Source organism: Strongylocentrotus purpuratus, unplaced genomic scaffold (assembly GCF_000002235.5).
Source record: "Strongylocentrotus purpuratus isolate Spur 01 unplaced genomic scaffold, Spur_5.0 spur5_scaffold_18, whole genome shotgun sequence".
Taxonomy (NCBI): Eukaryota; Metazoa; Echinodermata; class Echinoidea; order Camarodonta; family Strongylocentrotidae; genus Strongylocentrotus; species Strongylocentrotus purpuratus.
The window spans coordinates 11,943,211-11,964,032 of NW_022145603.1; the positions used below are offsets into that span (position 1 = coordinate 11,943,211).

Consider the following 20,822-nt stretch of genomic DNA (forward strand, 5'->3'; position numbering starts at 1 on the left):
TTTTCGTCCGAGGAATTTTTCCCCCTGAATCCGAGCATGCATCGAAAACATAGGGGAGGGGTCTCGTTTGCATATAACATACGGGGCGACAAACATTTTGGCCCAAATTCACAAAGAAGGTTTGTCGACAAACCAAGATTTGTAAAAACGCGTCAAAACGCGTCATATATGACGCACGTAAACCTAGGTTTGTCGACAAACCTCCTCTGTGAATTCGGGCCTATATGTCTGCTATATTATCATGTAAATCAATGAGATAGATATACAAATACACAATTAATTGACTTTTGCCCATGCTTTATTTGTATCGTTTGAAAGTCAAGCAATGTGAGAAAAGGAAATCATAATGGAGGCTTGTTCAGATATGGCGCTGTACAAACCTCCGCGATTTATATCATGTTAAATGTAGGGCAACCGCCCGCAACCAAGGCTAAGCTTTGTACTATTGTACATTCAGAAATGGAAAGGGTATTGCAGTATTTCCCCGTCATATCTGAACGAACCTTAACAGTCGATTCACCACTGATCATATACAAAGTAGGAACATAATTATATAGCGCGCGTCCAGCCATTGAGGGGGCATAGATTTAATGCTCTGAGGAAGGGGGAGATCCGAATAGTTTGATAAGATGTCAGAGAATGATAATGTCAGATGGATTGGGGTAGGTTGTAGTTTTATGTGCACATTCACCTCTTCCCTTTTGTATGTGTTCGGGCACTTCACCAACAAAATCAAATTATATGAAATTACTTGGTATAACAACCCAAGATAATCTTAAATGGGATCTACACATCAAAACCATCGTCAAAAACGCATCACGAAAACTATATGTACTGAGCAAACTTAAAAGGAACGGTGTCAACACTCGGGACTTGGTATTGATATACATGATGTACATTCGTCCGTGTCTTGAATTTGGTGTACCTGTTTGGTCATCTAGTTTAACTGTTGTCCAAGTAAACAGCATTGAGCGACTGCAGAGGAGAGCATTGGGTATCATCACTGGTACATTTCCCGACACCATGTCTTATGCTCAACTTCTGCAGTCGCTGAGTGTTGTCAGACTGTCTGAACGACGCTCTGTTCTTTGCGAAAAGTTTGCTAAATCCCTAATGATCTCAGACCGCCACCGCCATCTCTTACCTGAAACTAGACAAACTATCTCACAACGCACTCTCCGCAACTCTCTCCAGCTCAATACCCCCAAAATGAGAACAGAGCGTTACAGACAGTCTCCCATTCCCCACTTCACACGAATCCTGAATTCAAATCTGTAGATATTTTCACTCAATATAATGACTATATGTGACTAAGATGTAATTTATTAATTTCTTGTCATGCCATTTAATGGGATTAAATAATATTTCATAGTACCTGTATAATGATAGGACTATATTCTGTAAGTAAACATAAATTGTATATTTTGTATTATCATATCTCTCGGAAAATCATCTACCGGTATATAAAAATATATTTCTAAAAGAAATGTCAACTAGGTTAAAAAAGACTACTTATTAATTTGAAAGTGTATTACTTAATTGCATATGACATTTAGAAAAGGGTAACAACATATTTTACTATTTAAACGTTACAACTGCATAATTAGAACATGTATTATTTCAAGATTGTTTGAAATTAGTTGTTTAGTTCATTAGAATCAGTAATTAATATAAAAAAGATTGCTAAAAGTATTGATTTCTTTATTCTTGTATGTATTTATAATTTGTAAACTGAATTGTATGAGTCTCCAGACTTTTTATTCAGTATGTTTTTATTTACAATAAAACCAGAATTGAAATTGAAATTAGTCTTTTACCTTTGGATCTAACGAAAAAGATTCATGAAATAGCACTAACCACCATGACCCATGAATATGTGTCCTTTATAACGCTGTCATCAATAATTCTTAAAATATTGCGTGCAATCTTCTTCAAATTACCGTCCGAAATCGCCTGTCGGTATAACGAACCTGTCCGAACACATGACTAAATATTTGCATGGACCCTACCAGCTATTTTAATCAAGTTTACTATAAAAAAAAAAAAAATACTGTTGAATTTTACAATTCTACTTTGGCCTGTTCTTCAGAAGGAAATCCATTATCCTTGATGATCTGGGTGTAGGTGAGCGCCGATTTTTTGGCGCGTCGAGTACGCGCAGGATCGTTGAAATCTACGTGGTACAAACCGAAGCGTTTGCTGACTCCATACTCCCATTCAAAGTTGTCGAGCAAAGACCAAGCGAAATACCCCTGCAAGTTGACACCATCAATTTTGGAGGCTGCATGGAAATAAAATGGATTTAGACTTTATGATAGAATAGTACTCACGAGTATTACTAAGAGGTCATAAGGTACAAACAAAATGTAGCAATACAAAGACAGAAAGTTACCGCATGGCGAATAGATAATAAGGGGGATGGAGAAACTGCATTTGAAGTGTCGTGGTTTAGTGTTTAATGCACCTGCCACGGTTCTCAATCGTAGGTTGTAGTAGGTCCATAGTTTGAGGGTCCGAATCCCAGACCAGCACTAATGTCCTTTGGCAATACAATGCGATATAAATATGAACCTAGCTGTGCCTAGCTGTTTCATAAACCTTGTTATCTATATCAAGTTACGATTGCTACTGAAATCGTGGCATTTGATTGGCTAAAAACAAAGCCATAGAGAGTTAGTATTTGTTATTGATAACAAACAAGTTTTATAAAACAGGGCCCTTCTAAGATAAAGTTGAGTTCTGATCATGCGATTGCATTGTGAAAAGAAACCGTTGTGGGATCTATCAGAAAAGGTTGATCATCTAGCATATTGGTGTGTACTGCAAGTCAGGCGCGTACGCAGGATTTTTTCAAGGGGAGGGTTTTAACATTTATAAATCGGGCCGAAAATTTCGCAACGACTCAGCCGACCGCTGAATAAGCGGGGGGGGGGGGGGGGGGGGGGGGGGGGGGGGTAAGAGGACACTTTTTTTCTTTTTTTTTGGTATCGAAATTTGAAAATTTGACATTTTGCTCCGTTGGGGGGGGGGGGGGGTTAGGGAAAAAAAATACCAAAGAGGGGGGTTTAACCCCCCCCCCCCCCCCCCCCCCCCCCCCCCCCTGTGTACGCGCCTGCTGCAAGGTTCTGGAACCATCAAAATGATAAGAAATTTGGCCCAGTCTGTGTAAAGCTACAAGCACTGTACACAGAGAGATGTTCATGGGACTACACGAACATGTGGCATAAAAGTCCGTCCCGATTTGTATGATGTTACATGCCATATTTAGAATATAAAGGCATTTAAAGAGCCATGCTTTTCAGGGAACATTTTTTTATCTGATGTTCTTCCACACTTGCATAATACATAGATAACACTAACAAATCATTTTTACCTCTTCCCAGAACTCAAACTTCTCTTTAATGAAGGGCATTTTCATGCTGGTGACAAAATTACTAGTAGTAGTAGCACTAGTAGTAGTAGTAGTAGTACTAGTAGTAGTAGTAGTAGTAGTAGTAGTAGTAGTAGTAGTAGTAGCCAAGTGTGTCAGTATAGTAAAACATACATTCATTTGGTCTAGTTCTACTTAATCGCGAGAATTTCGGATGCGATGTGTAAAACAAATCTTGACTTTTTATTTTTCGGATCTCGTTTAAAACAATAGCTCCTCGGTGATCTCCAGAATGCACCATCCTCCTCGACTTCGTTACAGTGGAGTTTCGAGATCACCTAGGTTCATAGTTTAAACCGTGCTTCACACATCGTTTAATATTTGTAAACTATTCTTATTATCATTAATATTATTGTTATTATTATTATTATCATTATTATCATTATTATCAGTGTCATTATCATATCATTCAACATAATTGTGTTTACCTTTGAGAGCTTCATTGATATATGATCGGTAGTACTTGGTTCTAAATTCATCATCCAGGTTCAGGGGCCCGTCTTGCTCAGATACACCGTTCTCTGTGACGTAGATGGGTACGTCACCATAGTTAGTCTTGATCCAATTCAGAAGACGACGGAAACCCCATGGAACAACCTGAATATAGAAAGAAAACAAATGAAAATTATTAGTTAAAGTATTAAAAAAATTATAATGCTTGGAGTAGACAGCTTTATAAATATGTAATTATATTATTGCCAAGAATTTGTTAATCCCCGCTCTCCAAAACAAAAGTTATTCATGAATTACCGCCATCCCTTTGGCAGTAATTATTCTAAATGTGGAACTTCTCTATGTTAAAAAGATCTCTGGATATTTGTGGATCATCTTTTACGTTGTAAATGTGCTATCTGCAATGTGGTCTATTGCTCCGGGCTTTTTTAGTCAAGGGTATAGTTTTAGGGTCAGGGTAAAGTCGGCTTATAGTGGGACTAGGGTGGAAGTTAGCGATTCGATTAGTATTGGAAGCTGATGAGAAGCAAGTGTAGCAATTGTCGTACAAAAGTTTTATTCAGACAGAAATTGAAAACATGTAATCAAATTAAAGAAGTTCCAAAGATCACGAAATCAGTCATGTGTCTGCCTTCGTTCATTCATCATCATCATCATCATAATCATCATCATCATGTCATTAAAGTCAGCATTTTACCTCCAACAAGGGGTTACTGATTTGTGCGCCATGACGACACTCCCTTCCTCCACTCCTTGTGGTCTCAAGAATCCTCCTCATTTAGACCAACATTACTGCTTTCTCTCTTCACCATATCTTTCATTGAAATGTTGGCCTTCCTTTCCATCTAATGTCATCTACTTCCAGATTTCACGCTTATTTCACAGTTTCATCTTCTCTTTCCAATCCGCTTCTTTTTAACAATTCCACCATAGCTCCTTCCAGACCCAACCTTTCCATGAGCTCACCTGTGTTCTTTCCTTCACTATCTTCGTTTTTTTGTATAAAGATGTCAATAAATAAAAGACATACCTTCAGCCATTCAGAGGCAGCTTGGGGCCAGACTGGATCGGAAATGAATTCCGCCTGGAAATCATCGTATACAGTAGGTACGGGGTTGAATTCAGCTTTCTTGTAGGCAACAAATCTGCATGGCGACAAGAAGATTTTCAACATTTTAAACCGACTTTTTTTCAGAACAGGAAAACTGTTAAACCAGTGATTTAGCTGGACGGGTTCCTTTTTCCTAATATATCAGTAACAGCACCAAACTTAATCAAGGTCGTCTTGACTAAAAATACAAACAGAACAAAATGTTTGCAGTTTTTTAAACCCTTCGTTCGAGTCTAAATTCCTCCAGAAAACGCTATTGTTCGATTGGTGCCCCCCCCCCCCCCCCCTCCCAACAAATACACCCCATGCACATATTGACTGGTTTCCATGATGTCTAGTGGTTGGGACTGCCTCTCTCTACCTCCCTATCTCTTTCCATCCCATTTAGGCATGCATAACTGACTGGTTAGGCTTACCTTGTTGAGTAGTGGGTGAGTCTCTCTCTCTCTCTCTCTACCTCCCTACCTCTTTCCATCCCATTTAGGCATGCATAACTGACTAGTTAGGCTTACCTTGTTGAGTAGTGGGTGAGTCTCTCTCTCTCTCCCTCTCTCCCTCCCTATCTCTTTCCATCCCATTTATGCATGCATAACTGGCTGGTTAGGCTTACCTTGTTGAGTAGTGGATGAGTCTCTCTCTCTCCCTCTCTCTCCCTCCCTATCTCTTTCCATCCCATTTAGGCATGTATAAGTGACTGGTTAGGCTACCTTGTTGAGTAGTGGGTGAGTCTCTCTCTCTCTCTCTCTCTCTCTCTCTCTCTCTCTCCCTCTCTTTCCATCCCATTTAGGCATGTATAAGTGGCTGGTTAGGCTTACCTTGTTGAGTAGTGGGTGAGTCTCTCTCTCTCTCTCTCTCTCTCTCTATCTCTCTCTTTCCATCCCATTTAGGCATGTATAAGTGACTGGTTAGGCTTACCTTGTTGAGTAGTGGGTGAGTCTCTCTCTCTCTCCCTCTCGCTCCCTCCCTATCTCTTTCCATCCCATTTAGGCATGTATAAGTGACTAGTTAGGCTTACCTTGTTGAGTAGTGGGTGAGTCTCTCTCTCTCTCTCTCTATCTCTTTCCATCCCATGTTAGCATGCATAACTGACTAGTTAGACTTACCTGGTTGAATAGTGGTTGAGACTAAAGAAGTCGGCTGTACCCTTCATGAGCTGCTGTTCTTCAGGAGTGAATGAAGGCAAACGGGATACAGTAAGACCTTGAGCACGACTCATGTTCCCTACCACAGCCTTGACGAGCTCCGGATAGTCTCCTACAACCAAATTTCAAATCATATATTTCAAGTTCAAAATCCAAATACAAATCCGAATATAGTTAAACAAAGAGACACGATACACAATAAGACAATTGGCATTACTCATTATCCCTACTATACACCAGATAGTCTCCTACAACTAAATTCAAATTCATATTCAAATTTCAAATCCAATTATAAATCCGAATCCGAATAAAGTTGAATGAAAGAAGAGACACGCGACATAGAGCTCGATGAGCTCCGGACAGTCTCCTACAACCGAATTCAAATTTCACATTTCAAATTCAAATTCAATTTCAAATTCAAGTCTAAAATCCAACTTCAAATGTTAATTTTCAAATTCAAATTCAAATTCAAATTCAAATTCAGATTTCAATTCAAATTCAAATCTAAACTCAAATTCAAATCCAAATTCAAATGTCAGATTCAAATTAAAATTCAAAATTCAACGTATGCTATTCTACATTGCTCGTCTCTATACATGATTATGCTACCCGTTTTATAGTTAGGATGCAAACGTAAGTGTTTGTGGCTGGGTTGAAACCCTTGCGGTTCGCTTGGAAATAGCACCTGCCCGGAGTAATGAATCCAATAACCGGGATAATAATATGAATAACTAATTTGTAAAGCGCTTAGAAATGTGACTATTATTACTACAAGGTTTTGTTATATGTATTATAATCTTCATGTTTAGAACCATGATCATTGTTTAAAAGGTCGTTATTATTCCCCCCCCCCCCCCCCCCCTCCCCTTCACCCCGCCCCCTGAACCCATATTTTTTAGGATACAAACCGTTTCCAAAGATTGGATTCGCTATGTTGCCGAGTTCAAACATCCTCATCCTCTCCGCCGCATCAACATCGGCCTGATTCTCTGGGTCGGCCGGCTCTGTCCAGAACGAGTTGAAGACGATAGAAATTTTCCCGCCCTGTGTTGCGCGGTACTTCTGATCGTACGTGTGCCACGCACGCGCGTGCGCCTTGAGCATGGTATGTCCGACGCGGTAGGCTCCGTAGCCCGGGCGCGTCTTTCCCGGTGCGAATAAGCCTGCCTCGTACCCCTGGATAGCGATCACTTCGGGCTCGTTGATTGTAAGCCAAATCTTCACCTAAAGACATATGTTTAAAACACACACACAAAGAAAAGTAATAACAGTAATGGAAAGTGGTTATAGCGCATAATAATTCGAAAAATTCTGTACGCGCTTTACTTTTTTTTAAAAACAATAATTCATTGACATACATTGTATCAGAACATAGAATACACGAATAAAGAAGAGCAATTAAACCAGACAATAATAACATAAATGCAAGCAATCATTTACGTACGTGTGAAAAATAGCCTTTATTGTGCGAAATGCACCACGTGGAACAAGCTCCAAAAAAACCCAGAAAAGTACGGCTAAATAAGCTAAAGAACTTATCTCTCCACAAAACCAACTAACCAATTAACCACTATTTTACTTAGGGAATGTTGTGGATGTCATATGGTTGTGGATAATAGTATTTTTCATAGTTCTGCAACTCCCGCCCTCGTTTCAATATTCTACTTTATACATTTTTCCGATCTGTTTTCATCATGACGTTTATTTTGTTTAAAGATCCGATTTTACCCCCCCCCCCCCCGCCCCATCCACCCGACGCAGCCTATTACTGAGTCAGAAGAGGCCATGGCTGCTTTGACAATCGTCATGATATCCAAGAGTAAAATCATCATTTTCATTTGCCTATTAATCAATCAATAATAATGATTGCTTTTTAATCTTTTTTCTTGCCCCTGCACCATCCCAATCATTATTTCTCCACTGGCGGAGAAGTAGATACCAAATGTTATATGTTGAAATATACCGACAGCCATTATCAAATTCGAATTTTCCGCCAGCAATGTTTAATGAGGGATGTGGAGCGGGGGGGGGGGGGTAGTATCACTCCAAAAGACCCCTGATGAAGAATGATTCAATACCTTATCGCCGAACTCATTGAAACAAAAGTCGGCATACGCCTGAAAGTAGGGGACCATCATCTCATTTTCCCATCCACCGAGTTCTTCTAACATCTGAGGATGATCGAAATGATAGAGGGTAACAGCGGGTTGGATACCAGCTTCCAGGAGGGAATCAATCAAACGGTGGTAGTACTGCACCCCTGCGGGATTCACCTGTATTGGAAGAAAAATGATGACATCATTAAGGTATAATAAACAGGGCCTCATGGAAGACCACCAAATTGGTGATATGTGCCACCCTGTATAAATATCAGAAATAAATAAATAAATAAATAAATAAATGATGCATGAGCTAGGGCCAAGTTGGTAATCTTTGGCAATCTTCTTCTTCCTTTTTTGTGGCCATTCTCGACCCAGGTGTAGTAAAGGGGTAATTGGCAGGATTTATTCTTGATGCTTCCGAATCTAAATTCGGTGTAATCATTTTAAAGTTCTTTGGAAAATAGAGGATAACAGAGAGTTGGCTACCAACATCATCGAGGGCACCAATAGGACGGTGGTAGGATTGCACCCCTGCGGGATTCATACATTGGTCTGTTGTTATAAATTATTGTCGACATTTATGTGGGTATACCAGGAGAAAACTGCGATTGGAAAATGATTTAAAAATCAGTTCAGTTTTCGGTACGGAAAGAACTCAAAGCAATGATACGAATGAGTAGACATTTACAAAAGAGCATATTATGCAGAGAAATTGTAAATTTTGTCTCACATCTGCCTTTCAGAGGGGTGGGTGTGCTTACCTGATGAGTGAACCCAGTCGGGAATATTCTTGACCAGGAGAGAGAGAACCGATAGTGCGTCAGACCGAGCTCCTTCATCATTTCGACGTCGCGTTCAAAGTTATGATAGCTATCGCAGGCGATGTCGCCATTCTGGTTGTCATATGTCTTTCCAGGGATGTGAGTGAAAACGTCCCAGATATTTGGCCCTGTGGTGATGGGTGTAAATTCAATTCATTGCAATCCCTAATAATTTAATTTCCATATTAAACCCAATCACAACATGAAACCAAAACAAAGGATAAAATGACATGGAAAATAAAACTTATTTGTAATTATACAATAGTTAATCATAGCATCTAATTAGAAAAGGTGAAATATGAAATAAAAAATGATAATTAAATACATAAGAAAATGAATAAATTAGTAAACGAATAAATAGATAAATTGATAGATGATAAATAGATAGATATTAAATAATTAAAACACAACAGGCCAAATAATGTCTAGGTGACAGATATTGCAATGCGCACATTTTGTATTTCTTATTAAAAACATATACAAACCCAAGACCGTTTTATAGCATTAAGCATATAAACGCATCATATACAATCCCTGGGTCCCGTTTGATAAAGAGTTGCTCCAATCAATCGCATGTTCGCAGTCTCCTATCTCTTATAGTTGCAAATGATATAAACTCTTTTCTCCTCCCCCGGCCCCCTTGGGCTGCCAAGTGAAAATGTGATATTAAAGCAGGGGGGGGGGGAATGCTGGAGAGGAGGACTACTAATCTATTTTATTTTTTTCAGGGGGGGGGGGGGAGGGAGTGAAGCGCCGTTTTAGCATGACTTTCTTTTTAACTCTTACTTTCACCTATCTCAGATAAACCTAAGTTTTTGGTTGATGCTTTATATGTAGTTGATAATGCATGATTAAAATAAAGGGAGAGAGAGAGAGAGAGAACCACCATCATTTTGCAATGGTTTAGGGTTTGTGTAATGTACATTTGAAACCATTTCTTAGCGTCTCAACCCTAAAAAAATAGCAAAACTATTTTTGAGGAAAAGCATTATACTGAACTGAATAAAGAATAGGAGCTTTATATTGGATCATACTAATACTGATACGGGCTAAAGACAATGTGGTATTTGTATAGAGGTATTCCAAAATGACACTCTGATAAACAACATTTGTTCTTGTATCATAATGTATATACGAATTATACAACTGATCTTTATGATTTCTTAACGTGACATAGCTTCTTCTCCCCCTGCAAACAAAAAAGGAAAACAAAGATATTTAATAAAAGGATCATGCGACAAATAATCATTGTGATTTAAATTGATGCAAGGATTTTTTTGAATATGTAATGCTTTTCACCAAAATCTTCTTTGTAAAAACGACTTTTACAAATCACAGCCATGCAAATCTGCCACTGTGTTGTAAGATCACTTTCAGATTAGGAGAAGTGTATTATTTAATGAGTATTTTACATTGAATGGAACGTCTCAACTCAGTAAGCATGGCTGAGATTTGTAAAAGTTGTTTTTAAAAAGAAGATTCTGGTGAATAGCAGTGCTTATTCAAACAAATATTCGCATCAATTTGAATCACAATCATTATTTGTCGCCTAATCTCTTTTAATGACCTTGTTTTCTTTCTCGTTTGGGGAGAAGGGGAGAAGAAGATATGTCACGTTAAAGACATCATAAAGATCAGTGTTGTATGCGTATATATTATATACACAGGTCCCGCGGAACGTTTATCAAAGTGGAGGGCTAAAGTATTTACGATCAGGTAGAGGGTAGCGAGCGTAAATTGGTGTGGGGGGTTCAGGGGTTTTAGGCATTTAATTACGGTCAGAGAAGCACAAGTTTTTTGATGCCGCATTTGTGTCACTGGCAGGTCAGGGGGGGGGGCGTTTTTAATTTTATTTCGTAAGGTAAAATTTACGTTACTATCCTATTTTTTTACCGATTTGGGAGGCTAGGGGGTGGGCTGGTAGAATCGGCCCGTGGATCCGCGCCTGTCCAAAATAGCACACACACAAAATCGCCTCGCCGCTACGCGGCTCAGTAAAGAAAGAATGTAAAGGTTGCTCCGAATAATGAGGAGGAAATAATGTGCAGAACGTGAAAAAATCAAGAGAATGTCATCAGGGGATGAAAGTCAGTAACAGCTATGTAGTTTATAAATGTGTAAGAGGGAAAATGCTGATTAAAATGATAATGATGAAATAGCAAAAAATTGAGGAGTATCATAGGTACCAATTCAATGGATATTTGTATAAAAAAGAGCCCCCGTCAGTACTTAAAGAGCCCCCGTGAAAAGGCTCACGGGGGCTCTTTTGGGGGGGGAAGAGCCCCCGTGGACAAAAAAAAATAATTTGAGCCCCGAGTATCATATTACATCAACTTTGACTCCAATGTAAAGTTTAAATATAAAATTTGCCAGTTATCGTCTTGATTGAATAAATCACATCCAAACAGATCCACATCCGCAAATAATTGTATAATGTATTATAATGTTTGAGGGAATTTAGTATTTATGACAGTTTATCATTTCGTTTTTGAGAATAACAATTTACATATATATGTATTTTCTCGTTTATAATTCATTGTCAGAAAAAATAGTTGTTGTACTTTATATTATTATTATCGAAAAACTGTATACTTACATGATTGCAGAAGAAAATCAAATCAAATCAAATCAAATGAAATATAACTACCCTTTCCATCCTCACTCCAAGCTCCCTCTATCTGATAGGCTGACGTACCAACACCCCAGATAAATCCCTCGGGGAAGGTTCCGTGGAGAAAGGTGTCGCGTTCCGGATCATTGAAGACATCTTCGAAGACGAACTCCGTCGTCGACGAGGAGATCAATGTTAGGAATACGACGATCAGGGCGATGAACATGCCGGGGCGCGCCATGGTTTTCACTTTGATATTTCTAGGTACTGAAGTAGAATTGAGAGAAAACGATATTGCTTTATTGAAACAGAGGCAGCGCTCAAAATACACGGGGGCGATGGGCGATTCGACCCCGTCAGGTTGCTCATGGGGGCGATTGCAAAATTAAAAATCGCCCCCGTGGAAATATAAAATAAAGATTATCTTTTCTGTTATAACTTTAATACAATATTGAGTTTCAATTTTCAAACCCTAAACCAATGAAATGGAACTTAGATTAGCGTGCAAGATTGCTCGTTCTATGAGTATTATTAACGATTCAGCTCGCAGTGCAGTGCTGCCGTCAGCAGTGGTTATAGGCCTACTGCGCCGTTAGTAACGGTACGTGTTCACGCTGCCGCCCCATATCTAGCTGCTGGAGCTGGAGGCGATCGCGCAAGGGCAGAAACATGGTCATGGAGAAGTTTTTCGTCGTGAAAAGCGTATACCCGCTGAAATCTGGTGATTTCAAATGACCAGCAAATAGTGAACCTCGACGAGTAAATCAAAATTAGGGACTTTTAGATTTGCATGACGAGAACGTGGACTGCAACGTGTGACCTCCTTATAAGGCACTGCCAGTGCTTAAAAGGACGTCACATGATTGTGACTGCCAGTGCCTTAAAAGGACGTCACATGATTGTGACTGCCGGTGCCTTAAAAGGACGTAACACGTCCACGCAAATCTAAAATTCCCTATTGGGAAGAAGAGGAAGACCAAGATGTTGTTGAATGATATGGTAACATGGGCAGATCTACAGGGGGGGGGGGGGGGGTTTAGGGGGCTTAACATTTTTGAGCAGACTCAGGCGGCCGGTGAATATTAAAGCGGGGGATGCTGGAGAGGAGGACCACTAATTTTTTTTTTTTAACTCTCACTTTCACCTATCCCAGATAACCCTAAGTTTTGTGTTGCTGCTTTATGTAGATGATAATGCATGATTACAATAAATAGAGAGAGAGAGAGAGAGAGAGAGAACCACCATCATTATGCAATGGTTCAAGGTTTGTGTAATGTACGTTTGAAACCATTTCTTAGCGTCTCAACCCTAAAAAAATAGCGAAACTATTTTTGAGGAAAAGCATTATACTGAACTGAATAAAGAATAATAACTTTATATTGGCTCATACTAATACTGATACGGGCTAAATACAATGTGGTATCGGCACAGTAAGATCGGGTATTTGTATAGAGGTATTCCAAAATGACATTCTGATAATCAACATTTTGTTCTGTTATCATATTTATATACGCATAATACAACTGATCTTTGTGATTTCTTAACGTGACATAGCTTCTTGTCCCCCTGCAAACAAAAAAGAAAACAAGGATATTTAATAAAAGGATCATGCGACAAAATAATCATTGTGATTTAAATTGATGCAAGGATTTTTTTTGAATAAGCAATGCTTTTCACCAAAATATTCTTTGTAAAAATGACTTTTAAAAATCTCAGTCATGCAATTCTGCCACTGTGTTGTAAGATCACTTTTACATTAGGAGAAGTGTATTTCTTTGATGAGTATTTTAAATTGAATGGAACGTCTCAACTCAGTAAGCATGGCTGAGATTTGTAAAAGTTGTTTTTACAAAGAAGATTCTGGTGAATAGCAGTGCTTATTCAAACAAATATTCGCATCAAATTGAATCACAATCATTATTTGTCGCTTAATCTCTTTTAATGACCTTGTTTTCTTTCTCGTTCCAGTTCAGTTCAGTTCATTTTATTCAAAACCACACAAAGCATGATATAATCTGTTACATAAAAAAGAGACTGATAATGGTACATCAATCAACATATTCTAACTTGATTACATAATAAACTGAATGGTTTTAGGACCCCTTTAGAAGCTAAGCTTGTGAGTGGGGCCCTATATAGTCAACAAAGTACATACATTTACAGTAAAAAGAACTAGAAATGTTATACTTGTTCGGAACAAGTATAGGTGGGCTGTTCCAACTAAAATATAACAAAATCGAACAAAAATGAGCGATATACTGCTAAAAAAATACAATATCGTGTAGATTTACGATGTGAACGAAATTCACTTGCACTGATAGGCATAACACTCAAATTAAGAAATTGTTGACATGTGCCTTTTAATTGAAATTTTCACTATGATGACGTCTTCAAAATGAAAAACAATGGCCATTGAGCTTGTAGAAAACTGTCTAAGCTACAACATGTGAAAATTTGGAGAGAAAAAAAATCGATTAATATTTACAGAGATACACTCAATTTTCCATAAATTTGCTGACGTCATAATATGTCAATTCGTAATTTGAGTTTGAATGCCATCATGATGACCTCATAATATTTTGTAATGGCCAAATGAGAAATGAAATCATATCTACGACTCATACTCTATCAAAATATGAGAACAATTGGGTGTCTAGGTGCATCCCAAATAGCTATGATGAAATTTGTGTAAGCATGTTTTTGCCAATTATGCTATGTATTACATGTGCTCGTGCGCACGGCCATTTATCTTAAACAGACGCTCATTCCGTTATGAAATATCATGAAGAACACAAAAGCGTTTGCCTATAGAACCAAAGACGTTTAAATATAATTACTCTGTTTTTATTAAAAAGTGATTTTGAGCATTTTAAAATTCAGACGCGCGCTGATTTTGATGAGATGTTATGTCGAACCTTGACCTAAAGTTCATGTGTTTTAAATATGGTTCAGTTTTGATGACTCGTTATGAAGATATGATTAACAGTTGATTTCCACAAAATAGCGCCTGGATGACGTCACGATGATCCTGAGTTACTGAAAAGTAAGACAATTCTAATTAAGACTAATATCAATCATCATGCAAGATTCATGATAAAGGATTTATTCATTCTTGATATATCCTGCTAAAAAATTAATGGCAGAATATGCTAATGTTTTAAATAATTAAGAATGCATTTTCACAATTTTCTATTATCTTCTAAAGTGCTCTTCCTATTAAGGTCTATCCATATGAAAAGTTTCAACTGTGTAGTATATTGACCATTATGGATCTATGGAAGATAGATTGAGCCAATATATGACCATTGGCCCCGTACAATAAGCAGTTACACCTTTGACCCTTATTGATATAACGAAGAAAGCATTTTCACAATTTCATTTTATTCCATGAAATGCTCTACCCGTCATGTTCTACCTATATTGTGCTGCGCATAGATGCAATCAGTTTATTTTGGGCCATTACAAGAAGTGGGTTATTGATATGGACAAATGCTCATGTACCCTTTAAGCTCATTTTATGTATTTTATTACCAGAGGGAAAATAGTCGGTCAGTCACTCAATAGTGTCTGATAGTAAAGTCTAGAAAGTAAAGGGGTTTGCTTTATTAATTTGAGGTACTATAAAACTACTAACATTTAAATTTCACAAATAGGACATACGTGACATATGCATAATTCCTGCAATGTTCTACAAAATTTGCCAATTCAACATTCAGTTGAAAATTGTGACATGATCCCATCATCTAATCGAAAAATTAAAATCACAATTTTTATAGACCATAGTCTCAGCTATAACATACCAAAATTTGGGAGAGAATAGAGCTCAAATGAGCGAGATAGTGCTGAAAGATTGATGTCATGTAGATTCATAATGTGAACGAAATTGGCACCTTCCATAGGCTTAACACGCAAATTAAGAAAATCTGCCAAGTTACCTTTAATCGCAATTTTGACTATGATGACGTCATCAAAGTGAAAAATAATGTGTCGTGATCTTGGAGACAATTGCCTCAACTACAATATATTAACATTAGGAAGAGAATCATTCAATATTTACAGAGATACAATCAATATTCCATAAATATGCTGACGTCATAATATGCAAAATTCGTATTTTGAGTTCCAAGGTCAATATGATGATGACACGATATAGTTAATGGCCAAATGAGACATGAAATCACATCTCCGACTCATACTCTATCCGAATATGAAAACAAATTGAGGGTTCTCGTGCATCCCAAAGAGCCAGAAGGGTTTTGTATAGGCATGTTGTTGCCCATATATGCTATGTATTACAAGAGTTCGCGCGCACGGACATTTTTCTTGAACGGACGCTCATTCCCTTATTAATGGTCATAAAGGGATAAACAAGGTATCAAATTGTTCGGGAAGAAATGAGGAATACTGTGTCAACAAATACTCGGGATGAATTATTTTGCGTTCGGCCGTGACAAACGAAAACGCGCGCGCATGCGCGTGCGCGCGACTTTTTATAAAACGCCATTGATAATAATAGCGTACGCGCGCGTTTTTTGACCTGAAATTGACCGGACTGATATTGACCTTGATCATGATAAATATGAATGAGAAATTCCTTTCCGTTACGAAGATATGATCATATTTTGATTTTCACAAAATGGCGCCTAGATGACGTTATCAGTCAAGGTCAAAGTTGAAAACCTTATTATGCTCTTTCCTCATGCCAATGCATATGTGTGCCAAATTTCAAGGCATTTGGTTGAGCCATTTTTAAGTTATCCTGCTAGCAAAAAAGTGGGTCGAAATAAGAAAAATATCCTAACGAAAACATAAGGTGGTCTGTATTATATACAGCCCACCTGATAAGAAAATACTAAGATGCAAATAAAAACTATGTCAGTCTTTCAAGTAGGTACGTTTTAGATAACCTTCTAAACCTAGAAAGAGTTGTACTATTTTTTATATCATCAGGCACACTGTTCCATTCTTTAATGCGAGGGGAGAAGAAGATATGTCATAGTGTGGTACGGTATGTCACTGAAACAGCCCCCCGTACGACTTTTGTGCCAAAATTGATTATCAAAGTGGGGGGGGGGGGGGGGTTGGGGGGCAAAAGTATTTACGATCAGGTAGAGGGTAGCGAGCGTAAATTGGTGTGGGGATTCAGGGGGTGGAGCCCCGGAAGCTCAGGGGTTTTAGGCATTTAATTACGGTCAGAGAAGCAATAATATTTTGATGCCGCATTTATGTCACTGGCAGGTTAGGGGGAGGGGGGTGTTGTTAAGGTTAAATTTACGTTATTATCCTACTTTTTTACCGGTTTGGGAGGCTAGGGGGGGGCGGGCCGTTAGAATCGGCCCGTGGATCCGCGGCTGTACAAAAAAGCACCAAAAACAGAATCGCTCATTAAAGAAAGAATGTAAAGGTTGCTCAGAATAATGAGGAGGAAATAATGTGCAGATCGGGAAGAAAGTCAGTCAACAGCTATGTACATGTAGCTTGTAAATTTGTAAGAGGGAAAATGCTGATTAAAATGATAATGATGAAATAGCAAATAATTGAGGAGTATCATAGGTACCAATTCAATGGAAATTTGTATAAAAAAGAGCCCCCGTCAGTACTAAAAGAGCCCCCGTGAGAAGGCTCACGGGGGCTCTTTTTGGGGGGGAAGAGCCCCCGTGGACAAAAAAATTAATTTGAGCCCTGAACAGAGGTGTTTTTCGGCTCATCAGTTAAATGTATATTATATCAGAGCTACATGCACACAATCACTACTCTCTCTCTGTGCATGCTCTGTGCCTGTCTCTCTCTCTCTCTCTCTCTCTACCACATTTTCCGTTTCATACTTTCATAACTGTGATTACATTATTTCCGCATACGATGCTTAATCAAAGCTATTCTTCACGGTTATGCATATTAATGAGAATTTTATAAATTTAGCTGGTATTTGAGCCCATAAAATTCCAACTTGCGACACAAGGCATTGAAACAATGTCATTGTTTTCGTCGATTGGGTATGTTCTTTTTCGAGTAAAAATGTCACTAAAAGTACTCGTATCATTTTCTGGATAGGGCGTTTTGATTGTACGGCTGTTTTCTTGAGGCAATGTCGTTTTCAAAATGTGTTACTCTCCCAACCGTAGACATGCTTGGAGCAGGGAACAAATTGCAGTTTCCCATAAAATTCAGGTGTGTTGACAAAGGGATTATTGCTCTCGTCAACACAGGTGATTGTATATGCAAATTTATCGCTGCTGCAACGTTTGCAACAGGAGTAAATTTGGAAAACGACATTGCCTAACGAAAAGAGTAGTGGAATCAAAACGCGTTACCCAAAGTATTATGATCTTGGCATAGTTAAGATCTCTGATTTCGTGGCATCCATGCTAAGACTAATGTTTTTTGGTATATACATGACTCGAGCGCATGCAAATATTTGCGCTTTTGTCAATGATGCCCCCCCCCCCAAAAAAAAGAAGGAAGATCTATAACCGAGCATGCAGACTTCAAATACGCTAGTGCTTACCATGCATACGCTTCTGAAACTGAACATTTTCCCTCCTTCTCTTGATCTCCCCTCGATATTCTATATTTTTCCCTCTTGTTCTCACTCAAGTGTTTTCTTTATTTCTCACTTTTGTATCAATTCCCCCCCCCCCCTCTCCCCATCTCTCTCCCCCTCTCCGTTTCTCACTCACGAACCACCCCCCCCCCCCCGGCCCCTCTCTCTCTCTCTCTTTACCATTTCGTTTCATCTTTCATTCATTACCAAAATGCTCGAGTTCTTCTTTTTTAACAATAAAATTATCCACAATATCCCATTTTCCCTCGCTGACACACACTCACAAAGTTCCCAAGCTTCCAATGGCTCCCTTTTACTCTGGAATGTCATCAATCAACATGCGATCATTTACAATGAATGGTTCGGCAAGGACAAAATAATACATATCAATACAATATATCAATATATAATCAATACAAGCTAGTTTAGCCATGCAATATATTCTCCTAAAGTCATACAAATTATGCTTGAATAAGTGAAGAACTTACCTATCTGCACAGCAACGTGGAAGAGGTTGTCGAAAACTGCATGTGTGATCTATATTCCCAGTAGCCTCTTGTCGATGGCCCTCGTCTTGTTGGAGTCCGTAAATTCTGGCGAGCGAAGCCGCACTTCTGGTCAAGAATAGTAGAAGAAGCATCTGCATAAAAAGGATGGATCCTTCACTGAATAGGGATTCTTGCTATACACTTTTACCTTTGTGTAAATAATAAAAGGTCCACGGGCGTGGTTGTTAGAAGCTAAAACTACATAAAACTCTCTCCAATTTTTGCAGAGGGAGAGCCTTTGTCGAGAGTCTTTAATAATAAAAGGGATAAATCCTTCACTGAATAGGGATTCTTGCTATATGTAATCTTTCTTCGCTCCAGTGATCCCGAGGCAGCAGACAGCAAGAAATTGTGTAAATAATTTGCTGTTGCCGGGAGTCTCGCATGAGGCGGAGCCCCAGGAAGTTCTTGAACTTTAAAAAAATTAGGAAATTCCAAATAGTCGTTATGAGCGATAGAAATTGTAATTTCCTCCTTTAGAGTCACATAACCCCTTTCATTTCATTTTAGAATTTAACCTCTCTTTCTCTGTTTTAAAGACAATTTCATATAACTTCTGTTTTCGTATTGTTGTACTTTCGTCCACAGACTACTTAAGCACATGTCGAGCCAACTCAGTCGGAAATGTAATATGTAGGCCTAAGTGTAAAGTTAAGTTTCATGTTCTTCCTTGTTTCTTTCTTTCTTTCTTTCTCTCCCTCTCTCTGTCTCTCTCCTTTTCCTCTATATTCTTTTTTAAAAACATTATTCTTTCTTTTCTTCTCATTTTTCTGTGTGTGACATGCGTTACGCGTACGTCTATCAATGTCTTAATATGGTATATTTACATTTTGATGTTTCCCTTTATAGGTGCACCTTATATTCCAGAAAGTGCCCTATTTTGATGGTGCCCCCTCCCCCATGTATTGATCTCGATAAAAAAATAACTTTCTCGTTAATTCTATTTCCAATATCTCTAATACTTGCACTAATCTCCAATTTCAACAAAAAATCGTCTACTTTCTCTCAAGACAACATTATATAAAGGATTCATTAATGCAAGGCTATCTCGCGAGTAATCTCTCAATTTCTAACTTCCTGCTTTCCTCATCTCCCAGTCTCCCTTGCTTTAATATTCCTCGTTACTTCCTTCCAATTGAACTGCAACCTAATTGATGTTATACACTGTATCTATTCTTCAACTACAGGTAGATGCAAATGTTACTCAAAATCCATTATATAAATCACACTCAGGATACAGCCAATTGACGAGAATTGCTTCAATCTATATTTTACATGTATCATTAATATATGGTTTTACAATGGCTATGGTGATGAGTTGTGTAGGTAACATGTTGATGTGTTTGTTAAAATGTATTACCATTGTGCACCTTCTTGGTTACAAAAAAAAATATGTGTATGTATTAACGTAAGTTCGTGCCTTTACATATCACAGTAGAAATCAATGTTTTATATTTGATGCAGAATAATATTAATATTTGGAGATTAGATACACAAACAGTTTCCATAACCGTTCAAGTGTTTCAAGAAAAAGTTAAGCAAACTTTCTCCTGGATGTAAATTCACACTAGCGTATAGCACTAGCGAGCTCTCCGATCCAGGCTAGACTCTTCGCGAGCGGTTTCATTGGAATTTTAAGCGGTTTCATTGGAATTAATCGAGAAATTCCCCTCGCTAGCGTGTAAATAAAAACGCCGGCCGGTGTGACCGCGTAGAATGTAACCCGCACCGATCGTCCGACTATTAGAGATCGATCGAGAGCGGACGATCGGCTCGGATTTTATCCGCGCAGAATGTCCGTGTCGGACATTCCGTGCGCGCCTCAAATGTCTGACGGACAATCCGTGCGGAAGAGGTCTCGCACCAATAGTCCGCCTGCCGCACCGAATGTCCGTACTCTAGTCCACACATATACATAGTCAATATAGTGGAGGCTGTTAGGGCTAAATAGGGGTTGTTTGGTGGAGATTCTTCTAAAAGCACCAAATTTGGCCCAGAGGTAGATTATACCATACTTTTACGATTTCTTCCGGACGCCAAGAAGGGCACCCTCTGGGTATGCC

The 20,822-nt window shown here is 38.6% G+C and overlaps 1 protein-coding gene across 1 annotated transcript; it reads right to left on the reverse strand.

Moving 5' to 3' along the window:
* Positions 1-280: 280 nt before the first annotated feature.
* LOC589416 (cytosolic beta-glucosidase) lies at positions 281-18,837 on the reverse strand. The gene is made up of 9 exons (XM_030989205.1): positions 18,700-18,837; positions 11,707-11,937; positions 9,000-9,187; positions 8,215-8,409; positions 7,045-7,360; positions 6,098-6,248; positions 4,914-5,028; positions 3,859-4,027; positions 281-2,281 (listed from the first exon to the last, which is right to left on the reverse strand). The coding sequence occupies exons 2-9, from the start codon at positions 11,909-11,911 to the stop codon at positions 2,061-2,063; spliced, it is 1,560 nt and encodes a 519-aa protein (XP_030845065.1). The 5' UTR covers positions 11,912-11,937; positions 18,700-18,837; the 3' UTR covers positions 281-2,060.
* Between the last annotated feature and the right edge of the window lie 1,985 nt (positions 18,838-20,822).